Source organism: Grampus griseus (genome assembly GCF_964374135.1).
Source record: "Grampus griseus genome assembly, chromosome: 5".
Classification (NCBI taxonomy): Eukaryota; Metazoa; Chordata; class Mammalia; order Artiodactyla; family Delphinidae; genus Grampus; species Grampus griseus.
In genome coordinates, this window is record NC_138998.1 from 12,874,087 (window position 1) to 12,891,377 (window position 17,291).

Consider the following 17,291-nt stretch of genomic DNA (forward strand, 5'->3'; position numbering starts at 1 on the left):
CGGGCGCGAGCCGCGGTAAAAAGCGCGAACCCCAGAGACGGGCGCGAGCCGCGGCTGAAAGCGCGGAATCCAGAGACGGGCGCGAGCCGCGGCTGAAAGCGCGGAATCCAGAGACGGGCGCGAGCCGCGGCTGAAAGCGCGGAATCCAGAGACGGGCGCGAGCCGCGGCTGAAAGCGCGGAATCCAGAGACGGGCGCAAGCCGCGGCTGAGGGCGCGGACTCCAGAGACGGGCGCAAGCCGCGGCTAAAAGCGCGGACCCCAGAGGCGGGCGGGAGACGTTAAGGCTGCTGCTGCCGCCACCAAGGGGCCTGTATGCGAGCACAGGTCACTCTCCACACCCCTCTTCCGCGGAGCCTGTGCAGCCCGCCACTGCCGGGTTCCCGGGATCCAGGGACAACTTCCCCGGGAGAGCGCACAGCGCGCCTCAGGCTGGTGCAAAGTCACGCCGGCCTTTGCCACCGCAGGCCCGCCCCGCACTCTGTGCCCCTCCGTCCCCGCCGGCCTGAGTGCGCCAGAGCCCCCAATCAGCGGCTCTTTTAACCCCATCCTGTCTGAGCAAAAAACAGACGCCCTCCAGCGATCTACACGCAGTGGCAGGGCCAAATCCAAAGCTTAGCCCTGGGAGCTGTGAGAACAAAGAAGAGAAAGGGAAATCCCTCCCAGCAGCCTCAGAAGCAGCGGATTAAAGCTCCACAATCAACTTGATGTACCCTGCATCTGTGGAATACCTGAATAGACAACCAATCATCCCCAATTAAGGAAGTGGACTTTAGGAGCAAGATCTATGATTTTTTCCCCTTTCCTCTTTTTGTGAATGTGTATGTGTATGCTTCTGTGTGAGATCTTGTCTGTATAGTCTTGCTTCCACCATTTGTCCTAGGGTTCTATCCGTCCATGTTTTTTTTTTAAATTTTTTTTCTTAATAATTAATTTTAATAACCTTATTATACTTTACCTTCGTTCTTTCTTTCTTTCTTTCCGTCCTTCCTTCCCTCCTTTAGACAACGAATCATCCCAAATTGAGGAGGTGGTCTCTGACAGCAAGATTTAGGATTTTTCCCCATTTACCTCTTTTAGTGAGGGTGTATGTGTATGCTTCTGTGTAAGATTTTGTCTGTATAGCTTTGCTTCCAACATTTGTCCTAGGTTCTTTCCGTCCCTTTTTTTTTTTTTCTAAATAAGAAGTTTTTAATTCAATAACTTTATTATACTGTATTTTATTTTTACTGTATCTTCTTTCTTTCTGTCTTTTTTCCTTCTTTCCCTCCTTCCTTCCTTCCTCCCTCCCTCCCTCCCTCCTTTCTTTCCTTCTTGCCTTCTTTCCTTCTTTGCTTCTTTCTTTCTTTCTTCCTTCCTTCCTACCCTCCTTTCCTTCTTTCTTTCCTCATACTTCTACTAATTCCCTCTACTTTTTCTCCCTTTTATCCTGAGCCTGTGGATGAAAAGCTTTGGGTGCTCCAGCCAGGAGGCAGGGCTCTGCCTCTGAGGTAGGACAGCCAACTTCAGGACACTGATCAACAAGAGACCTCCCAGCTCCACATAATATCAAACGGCGAAAATCTCCCAGAGACCTCCATCTTAACACCAGCACCCAGCTTCACTCAACGACCAGCAAGCCACAGTGCTGGAAAACCTATGCCAAACAACTAGCAAAACAGGAACACAACCCCACCCATTAGCAGAGAGGCTGCCTAAAATCATAATAAGTCCACAGACACCCCAAAACACACCACCAGACGTGAACCTGCCCACTAGAGAGACAAGATCCAGCCTCATCCACTACAACACAGGCACTAGCCCCCTCCACCAGGAAGCCTACACAACCCACTGAACCAACCTTAGCCACTAGAGACAGACATCAAAAACAGGAGGAACCACAAACCTGCAGCCTGCAAAAAGGAGACCCCAAACACAGTAAGATAAGCAAAATGAGAAGACAGAAAAACACACAGCAGATAAAGGAGCAAGATAAAAATGCACCAGACCTAACAAATGAAGAGGAAATAGGCAGTCTACCTGAAAGAGAATTCAGAATAATGATAGTAAGGTTGATCCGAAATCTTGGAGATAGAATGGACAATAGATTGGACAAAATGCAAGAATCAGTTAACAAGGACCTAGAAGAACTAAAGATGAAACAAGCAACGATGAACAACACAATAAATGAAATTAAAAGTACTCTAGATGGGATCAATAGCAGAATAACTGAGGCAGAAGAACGGATAAGTGACCTGGAAGATAAAATAGTGGAAATAACTACTGCAGAGCAGAATAAAGAAAAAAGAATTAAAACAACTGAGGACAGTCTCAGAGACCTCTGGGACAACATTAAACGCACCAACATTCGAATTATAGGGGTTCCAGAAGAAGAAGAGAAAAAGAAAGGGACTGAGAAAATATTTGAAGAGATTATAGTTGAAAACTTCCCTAATATGGGAAAGGAAATAGTTAATCAAGTCCAGGAAGCACACAGAGTCCCATACAAGATAAATACAAGGAGAAATACGCCAAGACACATATTAATCAAACTGTCAAAAATTAAATACAAAGAAAGCATATTAAAAGCAGCAAGGGAAAAACAACAAATAACACATAAGGGAATCCCCATAAGGTTAACAGCTGATCTCTCAGCAGAAACCCTACAAGCCAGAAGGGAGTGGCAGGACATACTGAAAGTGATGAAGGAGAAAAACATGCAGCCAAGACTACTCTACCCAGCAAGGATCTCATTCAGATTTGATGGAGAAATTAAAACCTTTACAGACAAGCAAAAGCTGAGAGAGTTCAGCACCACCAAACCAGCTATACAACAAATGCTAAAGGATCTTCTCTAGGCAAGAAACACAAGAGAAGGAAAAGACCTATAATAACGAACCCAAAACAATTTAGAAAATGGGAATAGGAACATACATATCGATAATTACCTTAAATGTAAATGGACTAAATGCTCCCACCAAAAGACACAGATTAGCTGAATGGATACAAATACAAGACCCTTATATATGCTGTCTACAAGAGACCCACTTCAGACCTAGAGACACATACAGACTGAAAGTAAGGGGATGGAAAAAGATATTCCATGCAAATGGAAGCCAAAAGAAAGCTGGAGTAGCAATTCTCATATCAGACAAAATAGACTTTAAAATAAGGACTATTAAAAGAGACAAAGAAGGACACTACATAATGATCAAGGGATCGATCCAAGAAGAAGATATAACAATTGTAAATATTTATGCACCCAACATAGGAGCACCTCAATACATAAGGCAAATACTAACAGCCATAAAAGGGGAAATCGACAGTAACACATTCATAGTAGGGGACTTAAACACCCCACTTTCACCCATGGACAGATCATCCAAAATGAAAATAAATAAGGAAACACAAGCTTTAAATGATACATTAAACAAGATGGACTTAATTGATATTTATAGGACACTCCATCCAAAAATAACAGAATACACATTTTTCTCAAGTGCTCATGGAACATTCTCCAGGATAGATCATATCTTAGGTCACAAATCAAGCCTTGGTAAATTTAAGAAAATTGAAATTGTATCAAGTATCTTTTCTGACCACAACGCCATGAGACTAGATATCAATTACAGGAAAAGATCTGTAAAAAATACAAACACATGGAGGCTAAACAATACACTACTTAATAATGAAGAGATCACTGAAGAAATCAAAGAGGAAATCAAAAAATACCTAGAAACAAATGACAATGGAGACACAACGACCCAAAACCTGTGGGATGCAGCAAAAGCAGTTCTAAGGGGGAAGTTTATAGCAATACAAGCCCACCTTAAGAAGCAGGAAACATCTCGAATAAACAACCTAACCTTGCACCTCAAGCAATTAGAGAAAGAAGAACAAAAAAACCCCAAAGCTAGCAGAAGGAAAGAAATCATAAAAATCAGATCAGAAATAAATGAAAAAGAAATGAAGGAAACAATAGCAAAGATCAATAAAACTAAAAGCTGGTTCTTTGAGAAGATAAACAAAATAGATAAACCACTAGCCAGACTCATCAAGAAAAAAAGGGAGAAGACTCAAATCAATAGAATTAGAAATGAAAAAGGAGAGGTAACAACTGACACTGCAGAAATAAAAGAGATCATGAGAGATTACTACAAGCAACTCTATGCCAATAAAATGGACAATCTGGAAGAAATGGACAAATTCTTAGAAATGCACAACCTGCCAAGACTGAATCAGGAAGAAATAGAAAATATGAACAGACCAATCACAAGCACTGAAATTGAAACTGTGATTAAAAATCTTCCAACAAAGAAAAGCCCAGGACCAGATGGCTTCACAGGCGAATTCTATCAAACATTTAGAGAAGAGCTAACACCTATCCTTCTCAAACTCTTCCAAAATATAGCAGAGGGAGGACCACTCCCTAACTCCTTCTACGAGGCCACCATCACCTTGATACCAAAACCAGACAAGGATGTCACAAAGAAAGAAAACTACAGGCCAATATCACTGATGAACATAGATGCAAAAATCCTCAACAAAATACTAGCAAACAGAATCCAACAGCACATTAAAAGGATCATACACCATGATCAAGTGGGGTTTATTCCAGGAATGCAAGGATTCTTCAATATACGCAAATCTATCAATGTGATAAACCATATTAACAAATTGAAGGAGAAAAACCATATGATCATCTCAATAGATGCAGAGAAAGCTTTTGACAAAATTCAACACCCATTTATGATAAAAACCCTGCAGAAAGTAGGCATAGAGGGAACTTTCCTCAACATAATAAAGGCCATATATGACAAGCCCACAGCAAACATCATCCTCAATGGTGAAAAACTGAAAGCATTTCCACTAAGATCAGGAACAAGACAAGGTTGCCCACTCTCACCACTATTATTCAACATTGTTTTGGAAGTTTTAGCCACAGCAATCAGAGAAGAAAAGGAAATAAAAGGAATCCAAATTGGAAAAGAAGAAGTAAAGCTGTCACTGTTTGCAGATGACATGATCCTATACATAGAGAACCCTAAAGATGCTACCAGAAAACTACTAGAGCTAATCAATGAATTTGGTAAAGTGGCAGGATACAAAATTAATGCACAGAAATCTCTGGCATTCCTATATACTAATGATGAAAAATCTGAAAGTGAAATCAAGAAAACACTCCCATTTACCATTGCAACAAAAAGAATAAAATATCTAGGAATAAACCTACCTAAGGAGACAAAAGACCTGTATGCAGAAAATTATAAGACACTGATGAAAGAAATTAAAGATGATATAAATAGATGGAGAGATATACCATGTTCTTGGATTGGAAGAATCAACATTGTGAAAATGACTCTACTACCCAAAGCAATCTATAGATTCAATGCAATCCCTATCAAACTACCACTGGCATTTTTCACAGAACTAGAACAAAAACTTTCACAATTTGTATGGAAACACAAAAGACCCCGAATAGCCAAAGCAATCTTGAGAACGAAAGAAGGAACTGGAGGAATCAGGCTCCCTGACTTCAGACTATACTACAAAGCTACAGTAATCAAGACAGTATGGTACTGGCACAAAAACAGAAAGATAGATCAATGGAACAGGATAGAAAGCCCAGAGATAAACCCATGCACATATGGACACCTTATCTTTGATAAAGGTGGCAGTAATGTACAATGGAGAAAGGACACCCTCTTCAATAAGTGGTGCTGGGAAAACTGGACAGGTACATGTAAAAGTATGAGATTAGATCACTCCCTAACACCATACACAAAAATAAGCTCAAAATGGATTAAAGACCTAAATGTAAGGCCAGAAACTATCAAACTCTTAGAGGAAAACATAGGCAGAACACTCTATGACATAAATCAAAGCAAGATCCTTTCTGACCCACCTCCCAGAGTAATGGAAATAAAAACAAAAATAAACAAATGGGAGCTAATGAAACTTCAAAGCTTTTGCACAGCAAAGGAAACCGTAAACAAGACCAAAAGACAACCCTCAGAATGGGAGAAAATATTTGCAAATGAAGCAACCGACAAAGGATTAATCTCCAAAATTTACAAGCAGCTCATGCAGCTCAATAACAAGAAAACAAACAACCCAATCCAAAAATGGGCAGAACACCTAAATAGACATTTCTCCAAAGAAGATATACAGACTGCCAACAAACACATGAAAGAATGCTCAACATCGTTAATCATTAGAGAAATGCAAATCAAAACTACAATGAGATATCATCTCACACCAGTCAGAATGGCCATCATCAAAAAATCTAGAAACAATAAATGCTGGAGAGGGTGTGGAGAAAAGGGAACACTCTTGCACTGCTGGTGGGAATGTGAATTGGTTCAGCCACTATGGAGAGCAGTATGGAGGTTCCTTAAAAAACTACAAATAGAACTACCATATGACCCAGCAATCCCACTACTGGGCATATACCCTGAGAAAACCAAAATTCAAAAAGAGTCATGTACCAAAATGTTCATTGCAGCTCTATTTACAATAGCCCGGAGATGGAAACAACCTAAGTGCCCGTCATCGGATGAATGGATAAAGAAGATGTGGCACATATATACAATGGAATATTACTCAGCCATAAAAAGAAACGAAATTGAGCTATTTGTAATGAGGTGGATAGACCTAGAGTCTGTCATACAGAGTGAAGTAAGTCAGAAAGAAAAAGACAAATACCGTATGCTAACACATATATATGGAATTTAAGAAAAAAATGTCATGAAGAACCTAGGGGTAAAGCAGGAATAAAGACGCAGACCTCCTAGAGAACGGACTTGAGGTTATGGGGAGGGGGAAGGGTGAGCTGTGACAGGGCGAGAGAGAGTCATGGGCATATACACACTAACAAACGCAGTAAGGTAGATAGCTAGTGGGAAGCAGCCGCATGGCACAGGGATATTGGCTCGGTGCTTTGTGACAGCCTGGAGGGGTGGGATGGGGAGGGTGGGAGGGAGGGAGACGCAAGAGGGAAGACATATGGGAACATATGTTTATGTATGACTGATTCACTTTGTTATAAAGCAGAAACTAACACACCATTGTAAAGCAATTATACCCCAATAAAGATGTAAAAAAAAAAAAAAAAAAAAAACATGGGAACTCCACATTAATTGATCCCAGTGCCTAACTCAGCTTTGGGCATAAAGGCTGTGATCAGTGATTGTTCAACAAATGGATAAGTGAGGCCCCTCTGCTGAGGGGAGGGGTGTGGGGCCAGGAGGAAGAGGCTCAAATGGAAAGGGAAGAAGGAAGTTTAGGTAGAACTCTTGAGAGAAAGGGCACAGGGATGAGCACAGCCTGCCCACCAAAATACCACTTTTACACTTCACCCATTCACCACCACAAACCTCGTCTTCCAGAGGCCAACACTCACACAGGCCTGCACCTTTCAAACTGAAAGCCCAAGATTCAAGCCAGGTATTTCTGGGTCCAGAGTCCTGCCTCTGGAGAAACAAAGGGCTGTGAGACTGCAGACAGCATGTCAGGTGTCCAGCCACGGGGCCACCCGACCAGGTTGGAAGTGCCCCATCCGATGCTGAAGGCGGATCTCTGTCCCCTCTCTGAAGCATGGCAATTTGAGTCAGAGGCGCTCGGCAACCAACCCCTCCTCTCTGGGCACCCTCCTTGGGGTTCTGCCAACCCCATCTCCAAGCCTGGAGGTCTGGCCTGGGAGCTGCACGAGGGCTCCGCTGGTGCTCCGGCGCCCTCTAGCGGTTGTCCTCTCTAACGCCAACTCTCAGCCTTTCCTGCCTGCCTCCCTACCCAGTTGGGGGAGGGGCGGGGGGCTGCACTTGCCTTGGGCACCCGCCAGCCTGATTTCGTTCCTCCTTTAAGTGCCCTGCAGAGGTTTAGGTTCTCTTGCATAAGGAACGTCTTTTAGTCAATACACCTTAAACCTGATAAGGTTGCTTCTAGAATTAACCTGAAATACTGTATTTCTCTCCTGATGCTTCCAAGGGGAAGCAGTTGTAGTTTTCAAAGTCAGAAGAAAGTTATCAATATGATATTCTGAGCCAGATGGAAAAGAAACATTTTAGAAAGTTTGTGCTTTTTGAATGGACCTTTAATTTAAGACAGAATAAAGGAATTCCCCTGTGGATTCCTTAACTGGATACACATAAAATCTGTTTACTTTATTGACTCAATTGTGACATTTAAAATAGAAAGCTAGGACTGTGCATGAGAAGTTCTTCTTCACAAAACATTCACATTAACAGGGATGGCTGCAGACAGTGACTCTGTACAAATTTAATCACATCTATCGGGTAAATATTGCACTGGCTCCGAGAGAGCAAAATAATAAGACTCAAGCCTGCTCCTCCCAGTGAAGGTGGGAGCCCCCCTCCCCACCATCATCCCCAACTCAGTCAAGGTCATCAGTGCCCATGGTGCCACCACAGTAATTATCTCCAGGGAACCTGAGTTTCTTAGTGAGAGGAGTAATCAAGAGGGCTATGGTTCTGAGCATCTAAGAGTCAAAGTGATAAAATTGTTGTTCACAGTTTAGAGATGAGCCCACCACAGGCTAGCTTATATGGGTCCCCCGACACCTAGGAGTGCACCAAAATCATAGGACAAGGATAAACCTTCCCAAATAAGTCATCCTTATCACCTTCCACTTTCCAAGACTTGCCTTCAGGCCTTCAATGTTTACTGAGTTAAAAGCTACTGGTTCTCAAGATGCTTTCCCAAGAATACAGCAGCCAAAGAAAGGACTTCCCAGCATTTCCTAACTTAGGGAAAACATATACTATATGTCATAAATATTGAATATTTAGTAGTTCATAGACTAAACAGAAAGCTCCCACATAAATGAGATTTCTAGTACAGAAAAGACTGAAAGTATACATAGGCATTGCTATGTTTTTACTCTGCAGTCACAAGTTTTAGCAGATTGGCTGAATTTAATGCTGATTGAGGTTCTACTCTATATTGTCCATTTCAAATAGCGTAGAAAACCAGCACATCTTGACTGACGCATTGATTGAGCTTGATTTTGGACTTATCCCAACCTCCACAAGAACACCTCACTCAAAGAAAGGATGTGTCACTCCAACCCCCTTAATTTTAATAACATGCTTCCCTCAAAAGAAAAACCATTCTAGAATTTTTAGGACATCCTAAAACTAAAGTTCTGTAATCTGTCTTTACCATCTACATTCAATCAAGAGAAAGGCAAAGTTAAAGGGAACTTTATTATCATATGCTGGCAGGTCACTTCTAATACACTATAGGATGGTCTTGAACCATTTGACATTTTATTTTAAGTGCATTTAAAATTTTCTGGCTTGATATTTTGTGATTCCAGGGTACTAGCTCCTGTTGCCAAGGAAATATGACTTTCAGTTACTGCAGGGATCCAAAGGGGCTTTTGTTTGTTTTTTAAAATATTAACATGACCAAAAAAAGTAAATACAGAGAATAAATTCAGCCCCTTTCTTCTTCAAAATGCATGAAAGACAGATCCTCTGGTCACATCTCTGATGAAAAAATACAAAGATTCATGAAGTGACTTTCCCAACTGGTATAGAGACTTTCTCCCAATCAGTGGGTCTGGTACCATCAGAGTCCTTTTCTCCTTCTTTGTTCTGGGTTGAGACCTCTCTGACAGTGGGGGCCGTTGATTATACACAATACTAACTACTCATCTCCAACATGTTTACCTCCATGGAAAAATCCTTTCTTTACATGAATAAAGGTGGCCATAAAGGTCCAGGCCTTTATTATATTTCAGAAAATTTGTAAAGAGAAGACAGATAAATGCATGGTACAAACCATATAAATACATTCAGCTGGGTTCCAAAAGATTCAAATGCAGATGAGAATAAAGATTCCACCATTAACCCATTTTTTCCCTCTGTGATTATTCCTTCTGATTGGTATAATCTAAAGGTTTTCAGTCATGATGGTAGACTCAAATCATCTGATGATGGGAAGAATCAAAGCCTCTATTTTTTGGAATACTACATAAAACTTCTCTGGAAACAGATAACATCTTTGCTTCCTACTAACTGAAATGCAGTATTTTAAAATCAGAAGTCCACGTGCAGATCAAGAAACCCTGTAGTACAAGGCACTTTTTAATCAAAACCTCCAAAAGCAGGGTCTCCTTAAGACAAACCATGGATTCAAGCAAAACGCCATGTTTCTACCAGAGACCTGAAGATAAACAGAAGTCTTTTAAGTACAATTAAAAAAACAACGCACAAATCTCAGAGCAACTATTTTTAAAGAAATATTCAGAAGCTGTAACCAAGTGCTTGTCTCATGCTGGGAAGGTCACTGCTCCCAATAAATTATGCTGGGATGAGCACTCACAGGAATGGTATAGGTTTGATGTCCATGAGCATTTTCACACGGTAATACGTTAGGAGACCTTTGGTTCTATCATAGGCAAGCTCTTCTCACTGAACCATTAAAAACAGCCCAGGATTCAACAGCCACTCCTACTATGGAGGGATACTTCCTTTTATGTAACACTCAGGGGAAATCACCTAGTTTTGATGTGGTTTGAGTTTCATCCTGTGAAACCATCAGAACTTCCCACCAGAGATAAATGAGAAGATTCTGGCCTTTATTAGTATGCAGGATTAACACAGGTGTCCTGGCTGTACTGGCCAACCCTTCTATTTTTATCCACCTCCCTACATGTGAGTACTTTTGACCTACTCTGAGCTCAGACCCCTGATCTATTAGAGTGACTTTGTCAGTCTTTCTTTAAAAATGGACTGGCAATAAAATGAATTTAACCTAGAAGCAGGAGCTCAGTAAGGGAAATGAAAACATCAGAAGTTATCTAATCACAGCCACAGCCATCCAGAGCTCTGTCTTATCTGCTGGGTAATAAAAATGGAACCTTCCTAAACTTGAAGGGCATCAAATGAAGTAAGTGAAGTTGTTGCTTGTCTCTGGCTTTTGGGGGGATTGCTATGCAGCTTAACCAGTGTATACTAACTACAAAACATTGGCATGGATTTGAAACACCTGTGTACTAGGAAAGTTTTTTGGGGGAGGGGGGAATGCGTTTTGACATAAAGTAAAAAATAAAACACAAACGTCTTTGAGAACAGGGATTGTTAAGCGGGCAGTAGAAGGAAGGAATGGAGAGAAAAGAATATCTCCTCTAAGTGAAAGCAGCTTTTCCAAAAGAGTAGCGTTCAGTATCAGTTTAAGGAGAGCACTTTAAAATACTTGGACAGCTCAAAACTGCTGTTGAGGGAACCTAAAACCAAGTGAGCCAAGAACAACCACAGTAGTGCTGTTAAAATCCTGGCAAAGCAGCCAGAGGATGAAGAGTTGGTTTTGCATAGTTTTGAACACAGGAGTAATAGAAGCAGAGGCAGCTCCTCCCAAAGGCATTGAAATCCTATGGCATCAGTGGGTCAGTTGCAGGGGGCAGGGGGTGGGGATGGAGGGTGTTTGTCTCTCAAAATCTCCCTACCCCACCCCACTACTCCGTTCACCCTTCCTCCGTCCACCTCCGGAGCCCCAGGGGCAGCACTTCTTAAGCTCGAGCCCCCAGGGACCATCTCTGCAGCCAGGATTCTTCCCAGAGCCTGGCAAGTTCTGGGAATGGAAGCCAGGATTGCAAGGCCGCCTGAGGCGCGGTGGGACCTGCGGGGGGGGGCAGGGGGGGCAGGGGGGACCGGAGCCTTAAAGCCCACCCACGGCCTTCAAGGCGAAGGATAAACGGATCTTCCTAACAGTACCTCTCAGGGGTCAGCTTGCTCCCCACCCGACGGTGGTCAATACTCACTTGACGCCGCAAGGACCACCTCCTAACTGTCCCCCTCAATTCCACCCTAAGGGTCCTTGGGCATCTGTGATAGCGCGGTCCTGACCACTTTAGTCGGCTGTGGCCAGCGCTTCAGGGGTCCCTCCAGTCCCATCCCTGTCCCCTCCCCGTGGTACTTTATCAAATAGAGGAAGGAGCGCAGAGGGAGTTGGCTGAATCAAGGAACCTGCGAACCTATGGATGAGTTTTAAGCTAGACAGCCCGAGATGCGGTTCAATAGTATTGGAACCTATGGGGTGGGGAGGGAGATAGGGAGGTTAGGAAGCTGAGAGATTGAGTCTCACCGCGGCGGTCCAGCCCCGGGACCCCGCACAGCCCCCGCTCCCTCCTCGCTTCCCCGCCGTCAGGAGGAGGGATGCTGCGACCCCAGCCGGGACTCTGCCTCTCCCCTCCTCATTCAGCTCAGGACTGGCAGGTCGGCCCCCTCTCCACCCCCGCCAGGCCGAGCTAGCCGGGCGGAGGGCAGGGGCGAGAGGAGGGACCAAAGTTCCCCTGGACTAAGACGCTGCGCGCAGCTCTTCCTAAACAGCAGCGCCGGGTCGGAGCGAGCCCCTGCACCTCAAAAGTTGGTCTTCGGCCGCAGCCTCGGTAGGCGGTGCAGGGTCCCGACCAACTTACCTGGCGCGGGGACCCGAGGGCGGACTGGGCTTCGGCTGTCGGGGTCCAACCAGAGCGCAGCTGCGGTGCGGCCGTGGGCGGGGCCGCGGTCGGCCTAGGGGGTCGTGCCGCCCTCCGCTCGGGCGCCGGGGCAGCTCAGCGACCGTGGAGGGAAGAGATGCCGAGCGGGAAGTGAGGGCTGCGCGGGGACCCGAACTCCATGCCGGGTGGTGAGGACGGGGCCGTTCGTCCCTCAGTCACTCGGGGAGAGGAGTGGGGGCGCCGGAGAGAGGGGCGGAGCGGGAGGGAGGAAACGGGGCGCGACCGGGCAGCTGGGGACCGCGGCTCCGCCGAAAGCCTCCACCTTCTGACGAAACCCGCGCGCCCCGCCGCCCGCGCGCTGCCGGCTCCGAGGCCTGGGCGCGAGCGCCCCCTGGGGACCCCGGCGGAGGAGGCAGCGGGGAGCGGAGCGCGCCGCCCCGCCCCGCCGGGAGGGCGTCCTGGACAGGGGTGAGTCCCGGATGAGGGGTCCCGCTGGCGGCGGCCGCAGCCCAGGCTCCCCGCCCGGCCCGGTCGCTCACCCCGGGTTCCTGGGGATACGTCACCTGGGGACCTCCTCTTCAGGGGAAAGCGAGACTATCTGGAAAGGAGTGGGAGTGATGCTACTTTTTGCACACATTCCAGAAAACTTATTGGATCTGTGCTCAACTGCCACCAAAAACGGTGACGAGATTGCTCATCTTTGCATCTTCTGTGTCTACAAAAGAGCCTGTCATAAGGAGCCTGGTAATTATTTTTTAGTAAATAAGTGCATGAATAAATGAATGGACATTGTGGCTTTTTTCATCCCATAATGTCTTCCCGAATACATCCACTTCACAAATAGATATAAGATAAAGAAATGCTTGGGGAGCACCAATGTTTAAAAATAAATACAAACACACTGTCCTATGTAAGGGGTAACCACGGCCCCATGTTATGAAGCACTTTAGAAAGGAAGTGTGGCTTTACTCTTCCAAACTTATTAAAAGTTGAATTCAAACAAATGAGCGCTGTAGGTGTATACTGTGAATTGCTCCTGATTGTTTCTCCAGCAGTAGATAAACTAGACAGCTGCATTCTCTCAGCATAGAACCACACATTTGTCAGAACCACAATTGGACTTCAGAATCCATAAGGTTCAAAAAAGGCAGTCTCTGACATTGGAATGACATGGAGGATATTACCTACAGTGTGGACAGGGAGACAGGGACATAGGCGGGTCTTCCTCCCCATCTTCTTAAGGCACATCTAACAAGACCTCTCTTCATGTAAAGAGGTTATCAGCCAAGGGCTTTTCTCCAACCAGAGTTCTCAATTTCAAAGGCCAGAGAAGAAGTAATAGGATGAGGAACAGGTACACCACTAATGGTTCTGTAGAGGCAATTAGGAAGATCTTTGAGAGACAGAGGAAGAGACTTCAGAAAGAAACAAATACTTACTAACACTTTTCTTCCCCCAGCTTTCCTCTCAAGACCTTCTGAAGTAGGATAACATGAAATGTGGACCCTAGAAAGAATCTTAGGCAGCTTAGGCCGTGAAGCTCCTTTGATTCACTTTGATTGGAGAAATTTGGGTCACGTGGTTAAGCACAAGCCAGTCATTGTGGCCTTAGGATACAGGATTCCCCTAATGCTCCAGGCCTTCCACAGAGTTTGGGAGCATTCACTGTGCTCTGCAGCACTTCTGGAGCCCAAGTGGAGCCCCACCTGATCCAGCGCAACTGAGCATGAGACACAGGATGTTCCCCCAAAGGAAATTCAGTGTCTTCCTACAAGAAAAGAGGAGATAGATTCTGGGCAGGCAAAGTCAGCATATGTTTACTGAATATGGACATATTAAGTCAGAAAATGTTCCTTTCCAGTTTAATTAAGAAGTAGCCTTGGAGATGAACCTGAAGTTTGAGCTGGATTAAACTTGCAAAGATGAAGGGAAAAAAAAGGAAAATGATCGTGAATTTCTTTGCATGTTGATTGTGTCCTCTGAAATGTAGGTCCCATGAAGGCAGGTGGTAGTCTGTTTTGTTCTCTTGTGATTTTAACCCTTATGCCATTGCAGTGTCACTTAGCAGGTAGTCAATAAACATTTATTAAATTTTTAAAAATACCTTAGAGCTTATTGAACGCAAGCCTCTTATTTTATGGGTAAGAGAAAAAGAATTAAGGTGTGCTGATCATGTACTATTTCCAGACAATCTGTAAGCTACTCTATTGACCACCACCAACTGCCAACATAGGTTTTATTATCTCTACAAAAAGCCCAGGGTTTGGGTCGTCAGAATACCCAGACCAGGGAACATAGTTAGTTAATGGGAGGACAGGAGTGTTGATGGAAGCAGGCTCTGAAAGCACAATTAAAATGACATAACCAGGAACCACAGAGCAGATAATGGAGTCAGAACCACAGGGAGAGTCCAATACAACCATCGTTAGCTCCCTGTGTTAAAGACACAAACACACAAACTGAAGACAGCACCACAACTTGTGACAAATATGGTTTCCTCTGCCAGCAGGCTTCCGCTCCCTAATTAGAAACAAACAGTCGCCTGCAAGCCAGTGTGCAGAACACACATGCAGCCTTATGCCAGAAACTTGGAATTTTTTCCTCAAGGTATGACACTGAAGGTAAATTCAAAGATGCTCTCCGCCAGGCACAGAAAGAATTTCCTCCCACCTCTCCCATGGAACCAACAGCCCACCTCTACAAATGAAGATCTATAACCAGCTCATGAACTCGGGTAGCAGACGCTGCCCCCACAGCAAGTTGCTCACCAGCCAGAGTCCCTTTAACAACTGTGACCTCAGAACCCCCTGATCTGTATCACTTACCTCCTTCCAACTCTCCTCTTCATGGATTCTGAGCCGCTGGGCTCTACAGCCATGGTCAAAATGATCTAAAGTCAAGCTACAGGGTCACGGCGCCACTGGCATTCCCAAGCCGCAAAGGAGCCTCCAGCTCTGGGCAGATCCACTTGCCGGGTGTCTGTTTGATAACATAAGGGGAGGCATCCGCTCACTGTCCTATGCCAGTATGAAAGGCACCCCTCCCATCACTGTGACAAGTGCAATACTGGAATGGAGCCAGGGAATGAAAGGGAAGAAATGTGGATTCTTACCAATGCAGTTGATACCATTTTTTAAGGGTGACAGATGATGAAGTGGAAAAACAGGCAGAGAATCAGTGCCCTGCATTGAAAACCTTGGATCCTTCCCTGAATGAGTCAGGGTGAGCATTTTGTTTTGAAATTCAATTTCTGTTTACCTTATTTTTTTTCCTTTGGGGTTTTTTTTTTTTTTTTTTCCTTTTGGGCTGTAGGATGGTTACATCCTCAACTATTCGAGGGGAATGCTGTAAATAACAGAACTTATTTTTGAGGCTTCGGATGTAAAAAGAACCTTGCATTTCCCTCCCCCCCAACACATTTATTTATAGATTAAAATGTGTTCTTTTTTTTTCTGTTTCATGTGATTTTGAGAATTGACTGATACGTCTCCTCTGCTGTTTCCATATATGCCTGAGATGAGTTGTATTACTGGAAAGCAGAGAGGAATGCTCTGAGAAAGCCCTTCTAAGATGCTAAGAGTCAAGAGAGAACAGATACACACATTCCAACCTGATGTAGGGATGTCATCTTCTACTGTCTGTCATTCTATGTGAAGACCCTGTGTGACCTCTGGCACCTCTAACATCACAAGCCAGCCATGAAGGAGTGCCCTATTCTTTTGTCTACCAATAGGTGGCATCAAAATCTCTTTAGCTCTTCATCGCATTTTAAAAACCATTGGCAGAGAGCATTTTCTTTCTGAGATTTTGTATTTTACCATGGGTGATGCTTTAAAAAACACTAGATCATCTCTCTATTATTTCAGAGCAGATTATCCCATTTACCTCTTTTTTAAAAATTTACTTTATTGAAATTTAGTTGATTTACAATGTTGTGTTAGTTTCTGCTGTACAGCAAAGTGATTCATATATATATGTTCTTTTTCATATTCTTTTCCATTATGGTTTATCACAGGATATTGACTTTAGTTCCCTGTGCTATACAGTAGGACCTTGTTGTTTATCCATTCTATATGTGATACTTTGCATTTGCCATTTACCTCTTAATTAGGCCTCTCAGTCACCCCTCAGTTTCCTCATTGTGAAAAGAAGATATTTGAATTGAACTTCAGCTCTGGGATTCTGCTTTTCAGGTACATCATGTCTGCTCTGCTACAACATTCCTCATGTTTGTGATGAACCAATCAAGATTCCATTCCTTTGGGTTTAAGGAGTGTCAGCATGCAACTATCACTCTGTTGTAGAGACAGCTATTTGCCTAGCCTGTAATTGTTTTTGTTTGTTTTTCCTTATTAAGAAAAGCACAATTTGATGGAGGTGGCCATGTGTCAGCCCCAAACTCACATTTCCCAGCCTTTCTTACAGACGGAATAGTCATGTGTCAAAGGTCTAGCCCTGCACTGTCAAATATGGTAGCCAGTAGCACATGTAGCTGCTTAAATTCAAATTTATTAAAATTAAGTAAAATTAAAAATTCAGGGGCTTCCCTGGTGGCACAGTGGTTGAGAGTCCGCCTGCCGATGCAGGGGACACGGGTTCGTGCCCCGGTCCGGGAAGATCCCACATGCCGCGGAGCGGCTGGGCCCGTAAGCCATGGCCGCTGAGCCTGCGCGTCCAGAGCCTGTGCTCTGCAATGGGAGAGGCCACAACAGTGAGAGGCCCGCTTACCGCAAAAAAAAAAAAAAAAAAAAAAAAAAAAAAAATTCATTTCCTCAGTTACAGGAGCCACATTTTAAATGCTAATAGTCACAAGTAGCTAGTAGCTACCATCTTGGGCAGTTCAGATACAGA

General features: G+C 44.2%; 1 protein-coding gene across 1 annotated transcript in view; it reads right to left on the minus strand.

Moving 5' to 3' along the window:
- Positions 1-15,333, minus strand: part of CPNE4 (copine 4) — a gene marked incomplete at its 3' end in the record, with an annotated part of 584,378 nt that extends 569,045 nt beyond the window's left edge. The window contains exon 1 of the mRNA XM_082655513.1: positions 15,266-15,333. Coding sequence (XP_082511639.1) covers positions 15,266-15,318 — 53 coding nt within the window. The 5' untranslated portion in view covers positions 15,319-15,333. The remainder of the gene's footprint in view (positions 1-15,265) is intronic.
- Positions 15,334-17,291: the final 1,958 nt, after the last annotated feature.